General features: G+C 43.5%; 4 protein-coding genes across 5 annotated transcripts; 3 read left to right on the plus strand and 1 right to left on the minus strand.

Annotated features, from left to right (window-relative positions):
- Positions 1–884: 884 nt before the first annotated feature.
- On the plus strand, positions 885–6742 carry LOC112889841 (BRISC and BRCA1-A complex member 2). The gene is made up of 13 exons (XM_025956616.1): positions 885–1090; positions 1161–1248; positions 1329–1506; positions 1871–1961; positions 2233–2268; positions 2351–2455; positions 2636–2772; positions 2948–2996; positions 4387–4476; positions 4554–4607; positions 5175–5240; positions 5996–6093; positions 6172–6742. The coding sequence occupies exons 1-13, from the start codon at positions 977–979 to the stop codon at positions 6239–6241; spliced, it is 1176 nt and encodes a 391-aa protein (XP_025812401.1). The 5' UTR covers positions 885–976; the 3' UTR covers positions 6242–6742.
- A 2632-nt stretch (positions 6743–9374) lies between these two features.
- On the plus strand, positions 9375–9987 carry LOC112888658 (protein MAINTENANCE OF MERISTEMS-like). Its single transcript, XM_025954930.1, has 2 exons — positions 9375–9580; positions 9658–9987. The coding sequence occupies exons 1-2, from the start codon at positions 9389–9391 to the stop codon at positions 9958–9960; spliced, it is 495 nt and encodes a 164-aa protein (XP_025810715.1). The 5' UTR covers positions 9375–9388; the 3' UTR covers positions 9961–9987.
- Positions 9988–10024: 37 nt separating this feature from the next.
- Positions 10025–11106, plus strand: LOC112891128. Its single transcript, XM_025958059.1, has 4 exons — positions 10025–10052; positions 10124–10428; positions 10510–10777; positions 10863–11106. Exons 1-4 carry the CDS (start codon positions 10026–10028, stop codon positions 10971–10973), a joined length of 711 nt encoding a protein of 236 aa, XP_025813844.1. The 5' UTR covers position 10025; the 3' UTR covers positions 10974–11106.
- A 1414-nt stretch (positions 11107–12520) lies between these two features.
- LOC112889292 (general transcription and DNA repair factor IIH subunit TFB2-like) lies at positions 12521–19533 on the minus strand. 2 transcript variants are annotated; one of them, XM_025955849.1, is made up of 16 exons: positions 19203–19533; positions 18539–18662; positions 18295–18462; positions 17263–17331; positions 16727–16820; positions 16438–16538; positions 15913–15958; positions 15770–15829; positions 15607–15675; positions 15136–15252; positions 14984–15067; positions 14750–14835; positions 13893–13983; positions 13415–13495; positions 13246–13320; positions 12521–13118 (listed from the first exon to the last, which is right to left on the minus strand). In XM_025955849.1, exons 2-16 carry the CDS (start codon positions 18649–18651, stop codon positions 12984–12986), a joined length of 1389 nt encoding a protein of 462 aa, XP_025811634.1. In that variant the 5' UTR covers positions 18652–18662; positions 19203–19533; the 3' UTR covers positions 12521–12983. The 2 variants fall into 2 exon arrangements, with proteins under 2 accessions (XP_025811634.1, XP_025811635.1); XM_025955850.1 differs by having other exon boundaries at positions 15136–15219; positions 19203–19528.
- Between the last annotated feature and the right edge of the window lie 30 nt (positions 19534–19563).

Below are 19563 nucleotides of genomic sequence, written 5' to 3' on the forward strand. Positions count from 1 at the left end.
ATATGCCCAATGTGGTAAGTTTAGGTGAGGAGACGCCGAGATCAGGAACTTGAAGGTGCAAGGAACACAAAACTTAGACAGGTTCAGGCCGTGAGGCGCGTAATACCCTACGTCCTGTGTGGCGGTTTGAATTGCCTTGGGTGTAGAATGAGATATTTTTCAGAGGGTCCCTGCCCCCCCTTATATATCCGGGAGGTCAGGGTTACATGGATCTAATTAATACCAGCTAAGGAATCGTACCTGGATAGTTTCCTCCTGTACCGACTAGCTTTATCTTCTACTCAAACGAGTAGAAAACGATATAAATAAGAGATAAAACAGACTTTATTTTTTAATCATGTTTAAACTACGTTATGTATACAGCCCCGCAGCCCCGGATATGATAGAATAGAATTTGGACGATGTATGTAACACTGAAGCATAGATGCAACTACACAAGAACTATAAGTAGCATGAAATTATTCTATAGCGGATCCTTTGCATGCTACTCATATAGTGCTTCTGACGTAACTATACAATTCACAGCTCATAACATCCTCGAGGAATCATGCTAGAGCAGGGTTGGATCCAGCGGTAGGTCCGGAGGGGCTCCAGACCCCCTTCCCCTACCGCTGCCGGACCCATGGAGCCCCTCTGTAACTTTTTGCTATGGATGCGGTGCGAGGAGAGGCTAAAATTGTCTAGAGGTGGAAGAAAGTCCCCCTCGCAATTATCCTGGATCCGCCACTGTGCTAGAGGATTCTCTTGCTATCTTTCTAGAGCCCTAATGAAGTGGCACGTTTTCTTTGAAAGAAATGGAGTATCTAGTGGCATAGTGTTGGGTTTAAATTAGCAATCCTTGGAATATCATCCGGGCCCAAAATACAGCCCTGCAAGCTGTTTGACCATTTTCCTTTTCCAAAACCCAAGACAGACCAAGCAAGGAAAATAAAGTTGTTTTTCCTTGTGTCGAGTCCAGCCACATCCGCCGGCGGCGATGTCTCCGTCCGCCGACGCCGCAGCGCCGGTCTCCACCTCGGCGCCCCCGCTCGCGCCCCTCATCGCCGCGCAGCTCAGCTACCTACTCTCGCACTCCAAGCTTCCCATCAGGGTATCCGCTTTGCCCCCCGCTCTTCATCGTCTCGCCTCGCCGCTCCCGGTCTCACTTCGCTCGCTTGCAGGTGGGACAGATCTGGTCCGGCTGCCGCAACGGCCGCCACTCCGATCGATTCACGCTCTCCATCCCCTTCTGCCTCGACTACGTCCACTGTAAGGCTCCCTCGCTCTAAGCCACTGATGCTTCTAGGGTTCGGGCTTGGATCCCGCGCCTCTAATTTCTGCTACCGCAGGGGATTTCGTGTACAATGCGCTGTCTCCCAAGGTGGCGCCCGACGTGGTGTTCGGGCCGGACGACGAGGGGTTCCAGCCGCTAGTGGATTATGCCGAGGCTGGAAATGACGCGAGCTGCTTGGCACGTTGGGATTACCGCGATCCCAGGGGACTCGTTGCTCTCGTACACGAGCTCCGGTGAGGTTTTTCTTGCTTCTCGAGCTGTCTATGCTTATGGTATCATTATCATCGCATAATTTCTGGCTGGGGTTAGAAGCATTAAGTACTAACGGAGGATTGCAAGCATGGGACGGATGTTTACGAAGAGGGGTTAGGGATAGATGTTGGTGTCTTTGCTTTCTGTCAGCGTTGGGATTGAATGAATGTATGCTTTGTCCAATTTTTATTTTTGAACCATAGTTAGTCAGGTAGACATGTGGCCAGGAAGAAATTCATATCATGAGATGCTCTTGTTGGTGGTGGAAGCATTTCGGGATACTCCTGGTACTTTTGGTGCCAAACTTTCTTCAATATCATTTCATTCAAATTTTGTTCGGTGCAGGGAATTATACATTGAATACCACAAGAAGCAGGTTGCCAAGGTGGATGATGCAAGGGTGACGTTTGAATTAAGCACAGTTCTCTCTAAGGAGGTAACACATTTGCACACGTTCACATTAAGTGACATTGAGATATTAGATTAATGCGCCATATATCTAAATGTAAGGTCTAGATGCTATTCTTAAACCAGCCTTTATATGGTATGGTTGCAGTAGTGGGTGAGAAACAGAAAGGGTCTTAAATATGCGCCGAAGGTTAAGCGGCTTGACTGACTTATTACCAATTGCTCTTCCAATCAGTACAATTTTTTTTATTGAATAAGTTGGATGATTAATGACTTCTCGCAATTCTCTCATTGAACAGGGGATTGAAGTTTGCATGGTACCTTCTGCTGATAGGGCAAGTTTACCAGTTTCCACACCCGTTTCTTTTTCATGAAAATTGGTATCTACTCTCACCTGGTATTTGTTGTATTTTGTAGCCAGATGAGGTGAAATTTGCTGTACCACTTCTGGACGTCGACTTTGACTTTAACAAACTGGTGCCAGGATGTCCTTGGAGATTACCTCAAAAGATCCATCTACAGGTTAACCTCTAAAGCCACTGGTTCCATGGATGCAGGCATGGACATTTGATGATAGCGGTAGCATTGATAATGAATAGTGCTAGCCATCTCTTTTCATTTTGTCTTTCTATAGTTTGGACAACCCGATGGAATATGAGCTCTTTGTGAACTTGAAAACCACATTGCCTGTTTCTTGTGCAGGTCATTTTTCCAATCAGTAGAAGTTCAAGTTACTCCTCTGTTCCTTCTGCTCCACGACTCAAACTAACCTCAACATCAGATTTGAAATCACTTTTCTCAGTTGAGGATGTGAAACTCCCTCCATGGTCAAATGGGATGTAAGTCAATTTTCCATGCTGCTAGATGAAGATTATCTTGCCTTTTGTGCTATCTTTTTGCATACCATGTTTCGACGCATAACGCACGTGTTATGTCTTTGCGTCCCCATTTGTTACAATATTTCTCGAAAAGAAGCAAAAGATTACTGAACTCTCCTTGGTCTATCATATGCAGGTGTTTGGCGGAGTATCTTCCTGCCTTAGAAGAAAGTCTTAACCTGCTGGTAAGCCATGCAGTTGTTGTTTTGCATTTTCCATGCCATTTTCATGTCGATTCCATGCATATGAGTTATGGCATGGGGAATGGGGATTACATGTCTACAGGTTGTCTGTTAATGTTTTCTAGTCGTCCGACTAATCGCTATCAGTCGGGCTTATCGCTCCCTTGCCCCACCGATAAGGGCCAGCGACTAGAAACCTAGTCATCCAGTTAGTCGTCTACTAACCATGATTAGTCGTCCGATTAGGCTTGAAAACTATCAGATTTGAGATGATGGGCCTCGGCCAGTGGGTGGTGGGCTACTGGGCTGGCAATTAGGGCCATTAGGTTTTGGGTATCTATCTCACAGCTGCAGGTGCTGCCAAGCCACCTCACCCCAAAACGCCCGCCAGAACACATACGCGGACGCGCCGCCGCCCACTCTCCAAAATACGCTCCGCCGCCCCCCCCAAAGGCGCGTCCGCTGGTGCATCTAGCCTCCCAGGAGCACGCTGCCGCCGCCAAGGAAACGCCAAGGAGCTCCATGCCTACCCGCTGCCAGGAGGTACCCACTGCCCAGGAGCTCTATGCCTCCCCACTGCCAGGAGATACCCGCTGCCCAGGAGCTCCTGCCAAAATTTGTGGTGTTGATGTTTTCTATATACTATGTACTGTATAGTATACATATCATATCGGTTGTGGATGTACAGGATGACTATACAGACGACTAGGCTCGACTAATCGGCCTAATCGACGACTAATCTCAACCAATCACCTTATCGGTGCCGTGGCGAATAGGTTCGATTAGACGACTGTAAAACATTGGTCTGTTTTGGTTGCGTTAAAATCAGTGTTTGTGTTAAAATCCGAGTGTTCAAGCTTCGTTCTGACTATGGTCTTTCGGAAAGTGAGGGGAAACTGCAACAGAAGAAAAAATGAAGCGGAAAAAACAGTAGGTCTTATACCATTATTTGGATGGCAGCTGTAAACCTGACTGCGTCTGCATGTGCTTTTTGTGCTGTCTAGTTGCATTTCAACCCTTTGTAATGCTTCAAGTGCTTGGTTGTATAAAACCTATGGGCTTTTCATTTACCAAATCATGTTCAAGCATTTATTAATTTAGTTAAGCCGTGCATGATTGCTGCAATTCCGAGGGAGGGAGCCAGAGAGGAAGGCTCCTTCCTCTGCTTTGTGAGCTCATTTACTAGGACAGTGACTGGCCTGGCAATAATTCCTAAAGCTTCTCCCCGTGCCCACTCTCTCTCTCTCTCATGGTTACCACCACTGGTTGGCTTGGCACCTAATTGTTGCCTAGCTGATGGCTATGCAATGTCATGAAAGCACATGAAGTAGGGGATTTTCTATGCGTTTTTTAATGGTTCTTTTCGACATTAACTTTGATAATTGTACTGAAGGTTGTTGAGGCATCAGCTTCAATTGGTGCCAGAAGACGTTTTATCGAGGCACTGGCTCCTACCTTTGGGAGACCAATAGAGGCTGATCCGGTATTTATACATAATTGGTTTTTCCTTACATAATTGTGCATTTAGCCAAGTTTCCTAACGATACATCTGTGCATCAGATCTTTTGCAGGAGGGCTACAGTGCTTTCCATTTCAGGAGTTTTCACATTTCTGGTATGTCACAGAATGCATGAACCTAATACTCTCTTGTTCTTTTCTATTCCATGGTGATAGTCAGAAAAAAAGAAATTGTGTTCTCCTTCCGCTTCGCACATAGTGACTGCAAATTGTTTTAAATATGTGGATTTTTAAGCACATTAAACCGACCAGATTAATGCAGAATTAGTAAAAGAAAACAAAACCTGGCATCTGAGAAGAAAACGGGACACGCTTCTAGAAACAATGTTAATTCTCGTGGAATAACACCACAATGCTGTATGTGGTTTGTGGTATTCGGTCACGGGGTCACCAACATTCAGAATGTTGGTGCTGATGCATTTTCACAATTTTTATGCTGGAACCATTAGCAGCTGTATATTTGTGGAGTGTGTTTTCCTTCATTTCCTCTTGACTTTGCATATTGTGAACTGTTTAATGCCACATCTTGAATAAATTTGCTTTCTTTACTTAAACAGATTTTTTTGTTGACAATTTGCATCATCCTTTTTATTGTTTCATCTTATCCTATAATTGTGAACTAATTCATTAACAAGTGACAAGGAATGCATTGTGATGCTGCAGGTACACTTTGCCATCCCCCTTCAGTTCCCAAAGCAACAACCTGTCCTCACATTGCAGAGTTCTCAGGTCACTATTTGACTCCTGAACAGTTATGCTTATTTGTAATTACTTGGTTGATCAGAGGTCTCATTTTTTGTAAGTTGTATTGCTTTCTGCATATAGGATTGAGTAGTAGACTTGAATTTCGATACAATCGCATAGTGAAGCTGGCACCTTTTATGTTATTTTAGGAAAACCATCTTCTAAAAATATCAAAACCATACTCAACTTTGTAATATGAAATCAGTAAACTGTTAAACGAAAGATAAAAATAGAGCACATACACTTTTGGTCTTTTTCTTCACTCTTTCTTAGTGATTTATGAATGTTGTATCTCATAAAAAGAAGTTGAGTTTGGTCTTAAACATTTATATGCATGTATTTCGCCCTTTCTTCTACTTGCCTGATTTTTTTCTCAGAAAATTTCAGAACTTCTAGATATGATTTTTAACATTTTACTTTTTGTTTGTAACTGTAGTCATTATCTGTTTCATGCTTTATTTATTCCATGTCACCACCTTGTGGTTATGTTTGGTTGTTTTTCTGAAAATGAACACATGTAGTTCTGACATATCATGAAAAATTCTCTTCACATACTAGACAGGCCTTGGAAGTTAAAACCCTTTTTCTGTCACTTAATTTGCTTGGGTGTTGGAATAGTTTTATCTTGTGATAAGAGCCACGGAGCCACCTATATATCTTTTACCACTTAGATGCTACTAAGCAAATAATGAAGATTTTGAAGCTGTGGAATGACGTCTGCCTTCATGATTCCTCCGCAGCACTGTAATGCCGATGGGATACCTATTACTTCACCCCCAATAAATGATTATCCCTGGAGTCCTAGATGGGATCAGGCAGAAATGGTTGAACGGATCTAGTAAGACCATGGTCTATCTGTAATCCATCCATGTCGTCTTTGGATAATCTTGTTTTAAGATCCTGTTGAATTTCGCAGTGACTTCCTGACCGATGAGTGCCAAAATTTCAAGAAGTTCTGCAGCGACACTGTCACTCAGCAGAAGTAGCTGTCGTCACTCAGCAGCAGAAGCATTCGTGGTCATTTTCTCAAGAACAAGCTTCCTTGCGCTTAGCAACCTGAACCCGCGTCTACTTGTGCACTGCAGCAGTCGATTGACCTTCGGTGCTGCGATGCTATTCACTGCTTTGTCAGAATATTCTTGTCATGTGATGCGGGAAGTTGGAGGGGGCGATCTTAGGCGGTAGAACCCCATAGGAGCGCTTCTGTTCGGCAAGCATGATGTGTGCACACTTGAGCAAAGCGTGACAGCGCTGTTGCTGATTCCAGTTCCCCACCGTTAAGCTGTTGCCCTGGTCATTGTTTGGGATGAATGCAATCCAGTCCTTGGGGCATTGTAAATATGGATAGAATGAGATCTCTACATCCATTGCGGTCTCCCTTGTAAAATATGCTGCCAAACATTTTCTCCGGGTGGTGTTAGGAGATTGTATTGCTTTCCTCATAACCATCCGCATACCTGATAATTGATGCAGACTTGTGTATAATATTTGCTAAAATTGTCTGGTCTTACTCCACAAGCGGTGCGTTTGTCTGGCGTATTTGATGAGAGGGAAATCTCTGATTTGTCTGGCGAGAATGTCGCGTGATCGAACGGCTGGCGGAGATCCAGGTGTCCCACCTGCACAATCGAGGCCGGGGGCACTTAACCCTAGCAATCCTCATCCCCATAAATACCGCGCAGGCCGCCGCACCACCTCTGTCGCCGCCGCCGGCAGCTCATTCCATTTCGGCACCCTGCTTTCTTTATGTTTTTCTTCTTCGGAGATCTCGAATGTTTCATCCAACCAAGTTTGCAGTTGCAGTAATCTAATCACCAACCTGCGCCTCTGTTTCCTCTCTTCAATTCTATCCCCCCACTTGCGCTTTTTTTTTTTGGGGGGGGGGGGGGATTCAACTTGCGTGTTTTCTAGTACAGTGTTGCCGTGAATTCATCCTTGGGTTTGATTTGATTTTATAATGATTTGCTGGGGGAAGATGTGGCAGATGACGACATGTTTATCCTGCTTACGAAGCAGAAGCCGGCTCCACGAGGGCCTGCCGTGTTGCTCGTCTTCCATGACTCTGATGCCTACTCCCCTCATCTCGTCGAGAGCTTTTGGTCTAGCAAATTGTTGAATTAAAGCGAACGTGGCTCTAGGTATTGGTACTATAGTGCAAAGGAATTAACTTGCTGACTACATACATGATACATGTTTGTTTGATCCGGTAACACCAGACTCTGCACAAAGTTTGTGCCCGTCTGCAGGTATTTGCCTCTTTCTTTGATTGTCCTCTCGTGGACTCTCCTAAAACGCATCTCCCATCCTATCATCATCGTCTGTGCCCGTCTGATCATCATCTCCTCTTCCATCAGATTCCTCATTGGTTTTTCCATCTGATTCCTCACTGCCTTGTTTGCTACTAGTCCCAGTCTTTTTGTAAGATCAGTTGTGATGAGGTTTTCATCGTGATAAAAGCCCATATGATCATCATGGGCTCATCCACCAGGTTCCTCATCTCCTTTTCGAATTTCTTTTAGAAAAAGGGTTAAAAAAATTTAAATTCGAAAAAATGGTGCCGGTTTGGAACAATTCGAAAAATGGGCGCCTCCCGGCCGATCAACGTGCGGGAGGCGACATCCCACTCATCCAGCGGGCGGAGTGTCGAAAAAAAGCGAACAGACCCCAGGGAGGGGTCTCTTCGCGAAAGAAAATTTTTCTTATTTGCGAAGAGACCCCTGGTACGGCATCCCGCCCGTCCAACAGGCGGGAGGATTCCCGATAAGCATCCCGCCCTCCCAACGAGCAGGAGGTTCCCTCGAGGGGCATCCCGCCCTTCCAACGGGCGGGAGGTTCCCCCGAGGGACATCCGGCCCTCCCAACGGGCGGGACGTCCCCCACTATTTAAGCCCCCCATCCACCCCTAATTTTCACAATATTCAGCAAAACTCAAAAGAAGGAAAGGGAGGAGAGGAAGAGAGGAGAGGAGAGGAGACGGCGAAACCCTGTCCACACGTCGGTTTGGAGGTATATTCTCGTTATAGTTGTATGATTATCAATTATTTTTACGAATATTTGTTAGGATAGTTATACGTAGAATAGTTTTCAGTATTTTCAATAGCTTTTACAAATATTTGTTAGGGTAGTTCTATTTTAAATAGTTTTTAGTATTTTAAATAGTTTGTAGATATATTTCTTAGGTTAGTTATATTTTGAATAGTTTTTATAGTTTCAGTAGTTTTTAGATATATTTCTTAGGGTAGTTATATTTTGAATAGTTTTCAGTATTTTCAATAGCTTTTAGAAATATTTGTTAGGATAGTTCTATTATAAATAGTTTTTAGTATTTTCAATAGTTTTTATATATAGTTCTTAGGGTAGTTATATTTTGAATTGTTTTTAGTAATTTTAATAGTTTTTATATACATTTCTTAGGGTAGTTATGTTTTGAATAGTTTTTAGTATTTTCAATAGTTTTTAGGAATATTTCTTAGGGTAGTTATATTTTGAATAGTTTTAGTAATTCAATAGTTTTTAGATATATTTCTTAGGGTAGTTATATTTTGAATAGTTTTTAGTATTTTCAATAGTTTTTAGAAATATTTCTTAGGGTAGTTATATTTTGAATAGTTTTTAGTAATTCAATAGTTTTTAGTAATTCAATAGTTTTTAGATATATTTGTTAGGGTAGTTATATTTCGAATAGTTTTTAGTATTTTTAATTGTTTGTACGAGTATGTGTTACGGTACTTATATTTTTCATGTAGATATGGCGCAGACACCAGACCTCCTTGATGCGAAAATCGACGAACAGCACAGGTCGTACCTGGCAGCGGTGGAGGGGCAGGAGCTTCACGAGTTGCGCCCTCGTGTAGCAAAGGAGTTGTTGCACCTGGACGACCGCTGGCTTGACAGGTGATACTTTGTATTTTTTTTACGAAACTAATATATAGCTTGTACGACAATTGTAACCACAATGCAAAATATACATCTTACGTGAGGCTGGTTTTCTGCCACTCGCACGTATGCTTCAGGCCGGCGACGGCCAAGACGGTGGCGCCAAGAAGCGGATGCAGCTGGACCGCTCTCTACTTGCGGCGTTGGCGGACAGGTGGCGTCCGGAGACGCACACGTTCCACTTGCCGTGCGGGGAGATGGCCCCCACGTTGCAGGACGTGTCGTACCTGCTCGGGCTTCCCATTGCGGGTGAAGCTGTTGGTCCGGTTGCCGTGCCACCTTTCTGGAGGGCGGAGCTTCAAGAGCGGTTTGCTCCAGTGAACCCGCCACTTTTTGTGAACGTACCGGACGCGCCCGGCCCCGCCAAGAGTTGGGTGATACAATTTAGGGTAAGTACAAATATTTTTTAATTAATTTAATTGAATCATATGTGACTACCTCTAAGCATTGAACAAATATATTTCAGGCTCAGGATCTCCACCCTCTGGCTGGGCAGTACGAGGTGTCGCGCTGCCTGAAGGCATATCTGTTGTGGTTGTCCGGCTGGACTCTTTTCTGCAACTATAGCGGGAATTATGTGGATAAGATTCTCATCCAATACGCGCGTGCGATTGCGGATGCGGAGCCGGGCCAGGTACCTGCGTGGAGCTGGGGATCGACAGTGCTTGCTGCCACGTACCGAGGTCTTTGCCAAGCCTGTTTCAAGACGGAGAGGACCGCCGTCATCACAGGCTGCCCACTTCTGCTGCAGCTATGGTCGTACGAGTGATTCGCCATAGCACGCCCCCTAATCAGCGAGGAGTCTTATCCGCCAGGCACGAGGATAGCCCCACGATGGGTTCGCTTTGGACCGATCGACGAGTAAGCTCTTTAATTTACTGTTATACGTTACTGTATATGCAAAGTACCGATGCAGTCGTGTAATTTTGCAGATGAGCTGGGCACATCGGCAGGTCCGAAAAGCGTACCCGCAGTTCGTGTCCGAATTTGATCGGATGCGGCCACAGGATGTCATCTGGACCCCGTACACCACTGCGGCTATCCACACACGTGCGCCGCACGGGTTGTCCTCCCTCTGCATGCGTGACGAGGCGTACTGGCTCACAAAGGCGAACCTAGTGTTCGATATTATCGTCGAGCCGTATTGCGTCGAGCGAGTGATGAGGCAGTTCGGGCGACCACAGCACTTCCCTCTCCTACCTCGAGCGTTCCAGACCGTACCGCGCAACGTACACGAGTAAGTTTGTGATAACTCGTTTTGTATTAATTATATAATTGTTATCATAAAGTAATGTTGTCTTTCAAATGTTTGCAATAGATATTCGCACAGGGGATATCATGCCAACGAGGTCAACTGGATCGTCAAGCTGCAGGAGTACGTAGAAGGGTGGCTTGACGCACGTGACGATGTGTGGGACGAGCCGCAGCCACACACGGAGGCGTCATACGGCGCATACCTCCGCTGGTACCTCCCTCGCACGCGTCCATACGTCACTCTTTCACGTATTGATGACGCGGAGCATCAGCACCAGCCGACCATCTCGGACACGTATCCCTCATACCGTGATCAGGTGCAGCGTGGCGCGGTATGTCTTTCGTAACTTGAATTATTAAATCTTTTTTTATAAAAGATCGATAACAATATTACTCTGCTTCCCATTACGTATGCAGATCGATCTGATCAACTTCGCGGAGGTCGAAGCTACATCTCAGATCACGTTGCTTGAACGTGGAGTACGTGTACCGGAGGCACAGTACAAAGACAGCTTGCGTAAAATTTAAGACAACTTGACACGAGCGTTACGTGCACTAACGTGTCGCGGCAGAGATGACGTGGGGGCCTCCAGTTCATCTCATGCGTCCGCCCACGTGTACACAGCTGGCCCGTCGACCTCTGCAGCACCGCACGCAGCGTCCAGCGGTACTGCCGCTATTTCAAGCTGTAAGTCCTTTATAATTGCCATTTCGATCACCTTTGATTTACATGACTAATTTCGTTTGTTTTTATAGTCATGCACTCGACAGCAATGGGACCTCCTCCTGCAAGAATGGAGCCTCAAACATTTGGCGCCTATGCTCCAGGAACGTCTCTCCCGTCGGGTTCGACACCAGCTGCTCCGTACTCTCGGGGCTATACTCAGCATGCATGGTCGATGGGAGTTTCTGCACACGGTGGTCCATTTGGTGTGCCAGACTGGGACGACTGGGAGGGCGGCTCCGCCACTTGGTCGGAGTTGGTGGGCGGCGGCGCCGGGCCTGACATCATTGGTCACTCCCAGACGTATGACGCTCCAGGTGCACAGTCCCAGGATGACCCGTTCACGCCTGCACCTCCTCCGCCTCGTCCTCATCGTGCTCCAGATGCATTTACGTATTTGGAGGACCACATACGCCGACGGGCTAGGACTAGGGGGGGAGGACGAAGAGAGCGCGAGGTCCGGGACAGGCGGGGTAGATACTACTGATTCGGTGGACTTTTTATATTTAAACTATTTTTGTATGATACTTTTTTTTAATTGGTTGACGTATCGTACTATCTTAATATTTGGATTCAACGTTGCAAAACGTTATCGTTTAACCATCTTCATACGAGTTTTAAATACAGTAATCTTCTTCGTAAAATTGAATTAAAATTTTATATGTATACAAAAGAGTATGGCGAATAAATATTCTATTTGACAAAATTCTAAATTTCAAATCGTTTGTAAACCATAAATTCCAACAAAACATAACAATTCCAACCAACAAAATATAACAAAAATAATAAAGGGAGACCTCCCGCCCCCTGGCCGGGCGGGACGCCTGCCTCAGGAATCTCTTCGCGAATAAGAAACTTTTCTTGCTCTCGGGAGGGGCCTCGAAATATTTTTGGAACCTCCCGCCCGCTGGTTGGGCGGGAGGTCCCTGGCCCCACGCCTTCCCCCGATTAACGGGCGGGAGGTACCCATTTTCCGAATTTTTCCTATCCGGCTCCCTTTTTCGAATTTTATTTTTTTATCTTTTTTTTAAAAAAACTCTCCTTTTCCATCAGATTCATCCCTTTTTTTTTAATGGGGTTCCTCTGGGTCTGGGAGGGGAGGGGACGGGAAATGGCCGCCGAGCCAAGCCGACTCGCTCCGCACGCCACACGCCACACGGGCTGCGCCTGATTTTACCGGGCCGACTTCTAGTTTCAGCCCAATATTTGCCCTCTCCCTGCTGCTGCTTCCGCAGCGTGGTCGCGTACGGACTACGGAGCTGCTCTGTTCTTTTTTTTCTCAAAAAAGATAAAAATAAAACAATGGATTTCCACGTATCCGATACAGTGAATCAATATCATCTAGGAGAGAAATGAAAACCGAAAAAATGAATATTTATCGTTCAGAATCATCTGAGGTTTTACAGCACCAACTAGCAGTTTTTACAGCACCAGCCGCCAGCTGAGGATACTCATCAGAGACAAGAGACAAACGGAGACCACTCCTGGGTGTCACCCACTCACAGTGTCGCGTTAATCATATCACTACAAATGGAACTTTCAGTAATCTAAACTAAGCTTATATGCCTACAGTGTATGCAACCATCTGCAGCCGCAATTGCATCTTCTTTTCCATCTTTCGATTAGAAACTTTTGGGGGCACACGTTGTGGCCTGTTGTGGCCTGTGTACGAGACAAGAGCCATGCTGGCAGACTAGTATAAATGGAAGTCATTGCGTCGAGGAGCTTTATGCACACAAATTGCTTGTTCTATCCAAAATGGCCCTTTCCTTCAATCATAAAGGTGCATACCAGAACAAACACATGGTCCCTTTTCATCTTTGCCTGCGGAGGAACTCCCTCATTTCAGGGTGGAACTCCCCTCGCACAATCAACCTCATCCTCCTCGAGTCCTCCCAGAGCAAGTATCCATGATCCCTTGCGTGATCACAGCATTGTTCAAACCATTCCTACATAAGGGAACAGAGTTAGGTAATCTGTCAGTTTACGAGAAAAATCGCTGAGTACAGCAAGCAAGTAAATGTCTGATGATCGCCCTTGGACAAAGATGTAGGGTACAGATAATACTGTGTTTACCTTGCTAGGAAAATCTTCATATAAATGTGATGGAATCATCTCAACCCTGTTACGATCACTTTCCCACAGCCTAATCTGCATAGAGATGAGTATTGAATTATTTTTCCACTGTACTGTTTCTGCAGAGTAAGTGGTGGCTGTCAAAAGAGTGGGAACTCTCGCTTCTTACCTGATCTGTGACATTCTCCGGGACAGCAGGTATCTTGTCAGCAACACGAGGGTGAGCATTTTGCTTGAGAAATGAAATTATCTGAAAAAAAAGAAGACAATCAATCTTGAAACAAGATGCAAGCTAGATTTTGAATGTAGCTGCTTTTATACAAGACAAGAAAGAGAACAGAAGCTAAGGTGGTGGACAAAAAATGTTACCAAAATTAACAGAGTGCCCAACAAATAACCATAATTAAGTTTGGGTCTGTTAGTGGGCACAAACTTCAAATTAAAGTGTCCTAAAAAAGGTCGTGTATGTATGCAATGTATTTTGTAGCAATAATACCTCCACTGTCACTTGTCATTTTGGTAAATATAATCTGAAATACACCTATGACCATTACATTTTTAGTTATATATGAATACTCAACTGCATGCATTTTAAGACCAAAAGTAAAACAGCACGGAAGTAGTATAATCTAGATTCTAGACATTACCTGTTCAGCAGTTATTCCATTCTCAAAAGCACCATAAATACTTTCTTTTGTAATAGCTCCCACAATGAGGTTTGGAAGTTGATACTCCACCCTGAAAAGAAAAGCATGTGGTCAACAATTTCGTTTCAAAATGAGTGCACAAATAACTAACCATGCCATTATAATCAAGCCTTTGGAACAAGAGTACAAAACCTGCCAGCTGGACTCATTCGAAACAAATTTTCTGTTTCAGATCTTGGAACCTCAAATAAATCTGCGTACGATGCTAAAAAAATAATTCCTCCTTGCCATCTATAGAGCAAGGCAATAGCGCAAGGCAGCAAAGTGCCATATGGACTAATGCACTACAGCCAACAGTGCAAAGGGGACAACAATTATTTTCAGATGCAGGTGGTTCAAACAGCTAGATCTACAAGCCGCCTACGGGCTACGGCACCATAATTCTGAAGGACTTAGAAGCTCCAAGAGATGTCTATAGATGGCTTTGTTAAGTCAAATTCTTTTACCAGATATAGCTCTGGGCTACACTAGAAACTTAACTTATGCCGTCTAATTTGTTAAGGTCAACAGCACAAATAAACAAGCAGCTGCATAGAATTCACAACAGTAACCACTGACCAGTCTACTGGGAATGCCAGACCAACTGAATTGGCCTATACTCAGGTGCATCAGGTCAATAAGCTTTAAGAAAGAGTACAGAGCCAATGCAGTTATGAGATCAGTTGCTCCCTTTGCATGCAACATGACAAAAGCAAGTAATTCCCAAACAGGAGGTAGAGAACTACCATGCTGTAGCTTTAATGGAAAAAATAATAGTGAGGAGCTAGATTATGTCACTTATATGGACCCTCATGTACCTTGAGAAAAGGCGCAGAATTTCACAGTGCAATTTGGAAGTAGAGTATGCATACATTCTAAAGTTTGTCTCCACAACCACAAAGCCCTGCAACAACAATACCAATATCAACTATTTGGTGAAATGCAATACATATCTTCATCCTGATCATTGATTAGGGGACAAGTAGGTGGAGGTTACAGAGAAGATTTGGAAAACATAGATAGTTGCAGTAGGGAAAGATATATTATGCAACCTCTTTGCTGGATGATGAATCCGACAAGCTTGCTGAGAGATTTGTAGCCAATTGGGTAGGAATGAACCAGCTATCCTTTCGACCCTGAAATTCATGACTCATCAGTATCATCAATATGAGCGCGGGGGGGGGGGCACAAATAAAACTTCTACCTGATGCAGTTTGACTAATCCCAACTCTGCAAGATCCCTGATGGCAATTCTTTGGACATCAGTCAGAGTGTTCAAACTATAAGCCTGAAACATGAACAAGGCAAACAGAAAGTATGGCTGTGAATTTTCAACCATACCAGACAGCAGACTTTGAATAAGAAGCTGGTAGATTTCATTTTATTAGACTCAAAACTAAAATGACTAACTTCTTTTCAAACATTCTTAAGCAGGCAAGTAAGCTTGATTTTCCTGCCATGTTAGATGAAGTGGAACAGTTGCAACTTCTTCAAGATGCTCTTCTAATATATTCATTTTCAAGCACTTCATTTTCCTATTCATGTACCGTATAACCACAAGACAAGGTGCTCTGGATATAGAATTTTTCAAGGACATCGAGGACAAAATGTTGACTACTATCTACATGCTCTAACTGTCTAGCATGATCTTTAGAAAGAAGAAACTTCACTTTACCGCTCCCAATTTATGAAAACTAAGTTCCAAGAGAAATGATATCAGCTCCGTAGGGTCCACTCCACGTTCCTATAGTCAATAACAGGAATAATCAACAACGAATTCAACATAAAAGTCACCAAGGCGAACTAAAATAAATATAAAAAGAATATGCCACCAATACCTCTGCAGAGGAAATGTATTCTCTCATTATGTACCAAAGTTGTGCATTTGTTTCCATCAGCTGGTATAATAGAAAATAATAAGAACCAAATATGGAAGATGTCAATTATTGGATTAGATGAAAGCTGAAAGCTGAGAACTCACAAGAAATTGGAAGCCATTCTCAGTCAACTTTGGAGCTTCACCATCCCTGTGAACATGCCAAATCAGGAAACCACGTCGTTGAAATTATTGCTTATATCAGTGAAGCAAACATATATAGCAAAGCTGGAAAACATGCAACAGCAGATGAAAATATGAGATTTAAATGATTCACATGAGTAATGGACATTAAACATGACTAACAAATATCTTGACTAATTTAACCAGAAGAAGACCAAGCTACTGAACCGAATCATCTGCTAGGACGATCAGTTAATCAAGTTTTACATCCAGGAAATAGAATAGTAAACCGACAGCAATTTACTAGTTATTATTGTCTGTTTAGTGTATTGCTTATCTGCTATGTAAAATTGTGCGAATGGCACTGGATATATTATTCAATTGTACTAGAAGAAATAAAGAGTTATAGCAATTTGCCAATCACTTATTGATAAAAAAAACATATTTGACTGTCGCTAGTTTAGAAGAAATTAAGCTAACTGTCAAGACAAGGTGACAAGATGGAACCTTGAACTCAGAAGGCCACGCTGAAATGTCTTCATCATGGAGGAGCTGAAACTTGTCCCTTTTTCGACTTGAGATGAATTGATCAATTGCAACAAGAAGCACTATTCCAAGAGAAAATAGAAAATAGAAAATATATATATAAGCCTTTCACTAGGGGAAATAAACACTGGAAGTCTTCCGAGTGTTACTCTAAGAATCGGATTCGACAAGGGAAGCGAAAAGACGATATAAAGAAAAGTGGAAAGGAGGCATGGTAAACACATTCTGAGTTAAGCTTTGTCAACCTAACCTCCCATTGATCAAGAGCATAGGCTTCCAGATCTGCTGACGCAGGCAATCTACCAGTGACACTTAACGGTATCGGTTCCCTTGGTAAACTTCCACTGCAATAAAAGTTAAAAGAAGTAAGAGTGGTATGATAAATAGTTAATATGCTCCACAAGTATTACTCATAGAACAAAAGGCTTAAACATCACCAGCTCGGGGTATATGATTCTAGATTTTTTTAAAAAAATAAACATGTACAGACCACTATACAACAATCTTCTTTTCATATAAACAGTGGTAGACTGAATTACTTTCTTGCTCGCAGAACACCATGTGGAAAGAGTTCAATTTTTTTCCATGTGGTAGTGATATTACCAGGGCACAGGGTAATTTCATAAGGCAAAATAATCACTACCAAGTCTTAACTTGGTGTGTATATACATTATGGAGAACACATGCAGTGAAGCTGTATTGCTGACACCATCATAGCAGCTCCAAGTTTGAGAAAGGATCACCCATGTGATTTCAAACAAAGAAGAGTAGTTGAGAAAACCATACCCGTCAACCAAATACTTCTGCATGTTACCTTGGAACTTTTGATTCATCTTGTAGCTCACCTCCTTTCGTCTGTATACAGAGAAAAAACATGAGAGTTAGGAATGGCCTAATTTGCCATGCACCAGCATGCTTTGCACTTTGCAGTGCTAAGCACAGCAGTCAATGTAGCAGTAAATAGTTAGTAATAAGTTAGAACTATTCCAGAGAAGTCTACAGTAAAGAGCCAGTCACTATGATTAATCAAATCATTACAATCCTCATTTCTCTACCTTAAATAAAATAGTGTGAATGTCATCAGAAATAAGGAATTGTGCCAAGCCATCAACGTACATAAGAATTCCGTACATATATTCAAACATAACATTCCCTCAACATGTCTGAAGCATATTTCATAAGATAACCTCTTTTCATTAGAAATATATGATAATCTCTTAAGCCAAAGTAAAGAAACATGAGAATCTATAAATGTCATTGCTCAACCAATCAGTAACCATGTGTAAATTTTTGCCTCTAAAGACATGGCCATCTCATGATGATAATTTAACAACATATCCATCACGAGCATGTAAATACTGATCATACTTCCTGCATTACTGCTACTTCATCATGATTAAATGAAGATGTATCATGACTTAATACATTGTTACAACTACACATGTTTCCATACATGAATATATCTCACAGAGAAAGCCACTTGGTTACGATAGAAATTAGGAAGCATGCAAATTTGTGGCTGAAGTGCAAATTATTGCTTGCTTTGAACAAAACACGCATTATTGGTTGTCATGGGGCAAACAGTTTTTGCAAAAATTTAGCAACTTGCTATCTGTGAAAATTTAATCTCCCATGAATGCAGAAAAAAGGTAATAAATGAAATCAAAACACTAGAACAAAGGTGAGATACATATCAGTGCATCACCGCTTTTGAGTTCACTCATAACTGATCTAGTCCAGGTGAGTTATGGTCTGCTCATAGTTCAAGTCAAAAATGCCCAGTATCTCATGGAGTGATGGAGATGGATGGTGTCTTACCTATCGCGCACTTCAACAAAGACCCTGAGTTGGAGCAGCTTATCAATGGAAACCCTATGCTTGGCAGCATATTCATTGAGCACCCACTCTTCCATAGCTGCAGCGGTCACGGGTGCCAACACGTACAGCATCTGCAGTGCATATTTCTTCGCCAGTGGTGGAAGTGACCTGCAAACTTAACTGGATCAAGATCATGAAATCACTGAGAACGAATAATGCACTGCAGAAAATGTGAATTTTGGACCTGAGTACAGCCTCACAGATGAAGGCCGAGTCATAGAGCATATCAAGCTTGGAGGCAGGCAGCGCAGCCACCATATCCATGAAGTTCCGCGCCACCACCATTACCTGCGGCATCTTTGATGCACCTGTGGAGAACAGAGGGTGGGTTCTAAACCTTCTTTGCTCCAAAATTGGCTAGTTTGAAATTACAGTCATCTGATCGATCTCAGTTACAATATTAAATCCCTAGTTCTTTAACACCTAGAGATATTTTTTTATCAGATAACTTTCATTTAAAATTGTGGAGGACTAGGATCAGTGCGTACGCAAGGTTGGTGAATCCCCGCCACGCCTAGGGCCAATATATAAGACTGGCGGATCCAGGATTTCAAAGTTGGGTATTCCCATTCCGAACCAAAAAAATTGTCCAGAGCAAAGGTACCACAAGAAACACTCACAATCACTGGTAACTAAATTTACAGGAACATAGCTACAAAGGTCCCATAATACGCTGAATTCAACAGTGTTTCCATACTTCATAGCTAAACATCCTGATAACACACAGCATCAATACAAATGTATGCACCAATTATTCAATGAATCACTCAATGTCTGAATTCAGAAGTGAGATTGAGATGGAATGGAGAGGGAGGGAGCGAGCGAGAGCGGGAGAGAGGGGTACAGACCAGCGAGAGAATCGACACAGTTGAGATGGCAGATCAGATCAAGCGCACCGCCCTGGGTCTTCCGCCGGCCTGGACAGAGCAACCAGTGGACGGAGCACCCGGCGTGCCCTCAGGCCCTCGCTGGCTTCGCGCCCTCGGCTCGCGACGCGCGCGGTCAGAGCGAGGCCGAGCGACTGAGGGAGACTGGGACAGCGTGAGAGGTGAGACGAGCTGGCCAGCGGCCGCCGCCGCATGCTGCTGCGGGAGGGGACGAATGAGGATAGGATTTAGGGTTTCAGGGAAATATGAGTTTGTAATTCTCCATTTGTATCAAACAGCACCCAAGTCGGGCCACATCTTGCTTGCTTCGTAGCCCTTCATA

Source organism: Panicum hallii, chromosome 4 (assembly GCF_002211085.1).
Source record: "Panicum hallii strain FIL2 chromosome 4, PHallii_v3.1, whole genome shotgun sequence".
NCBI lineage: Eukaryota > Viridiplantae > Streptophyta > Magnoliopsida > Poales > Poaceae > Panicum > Panicum hallii.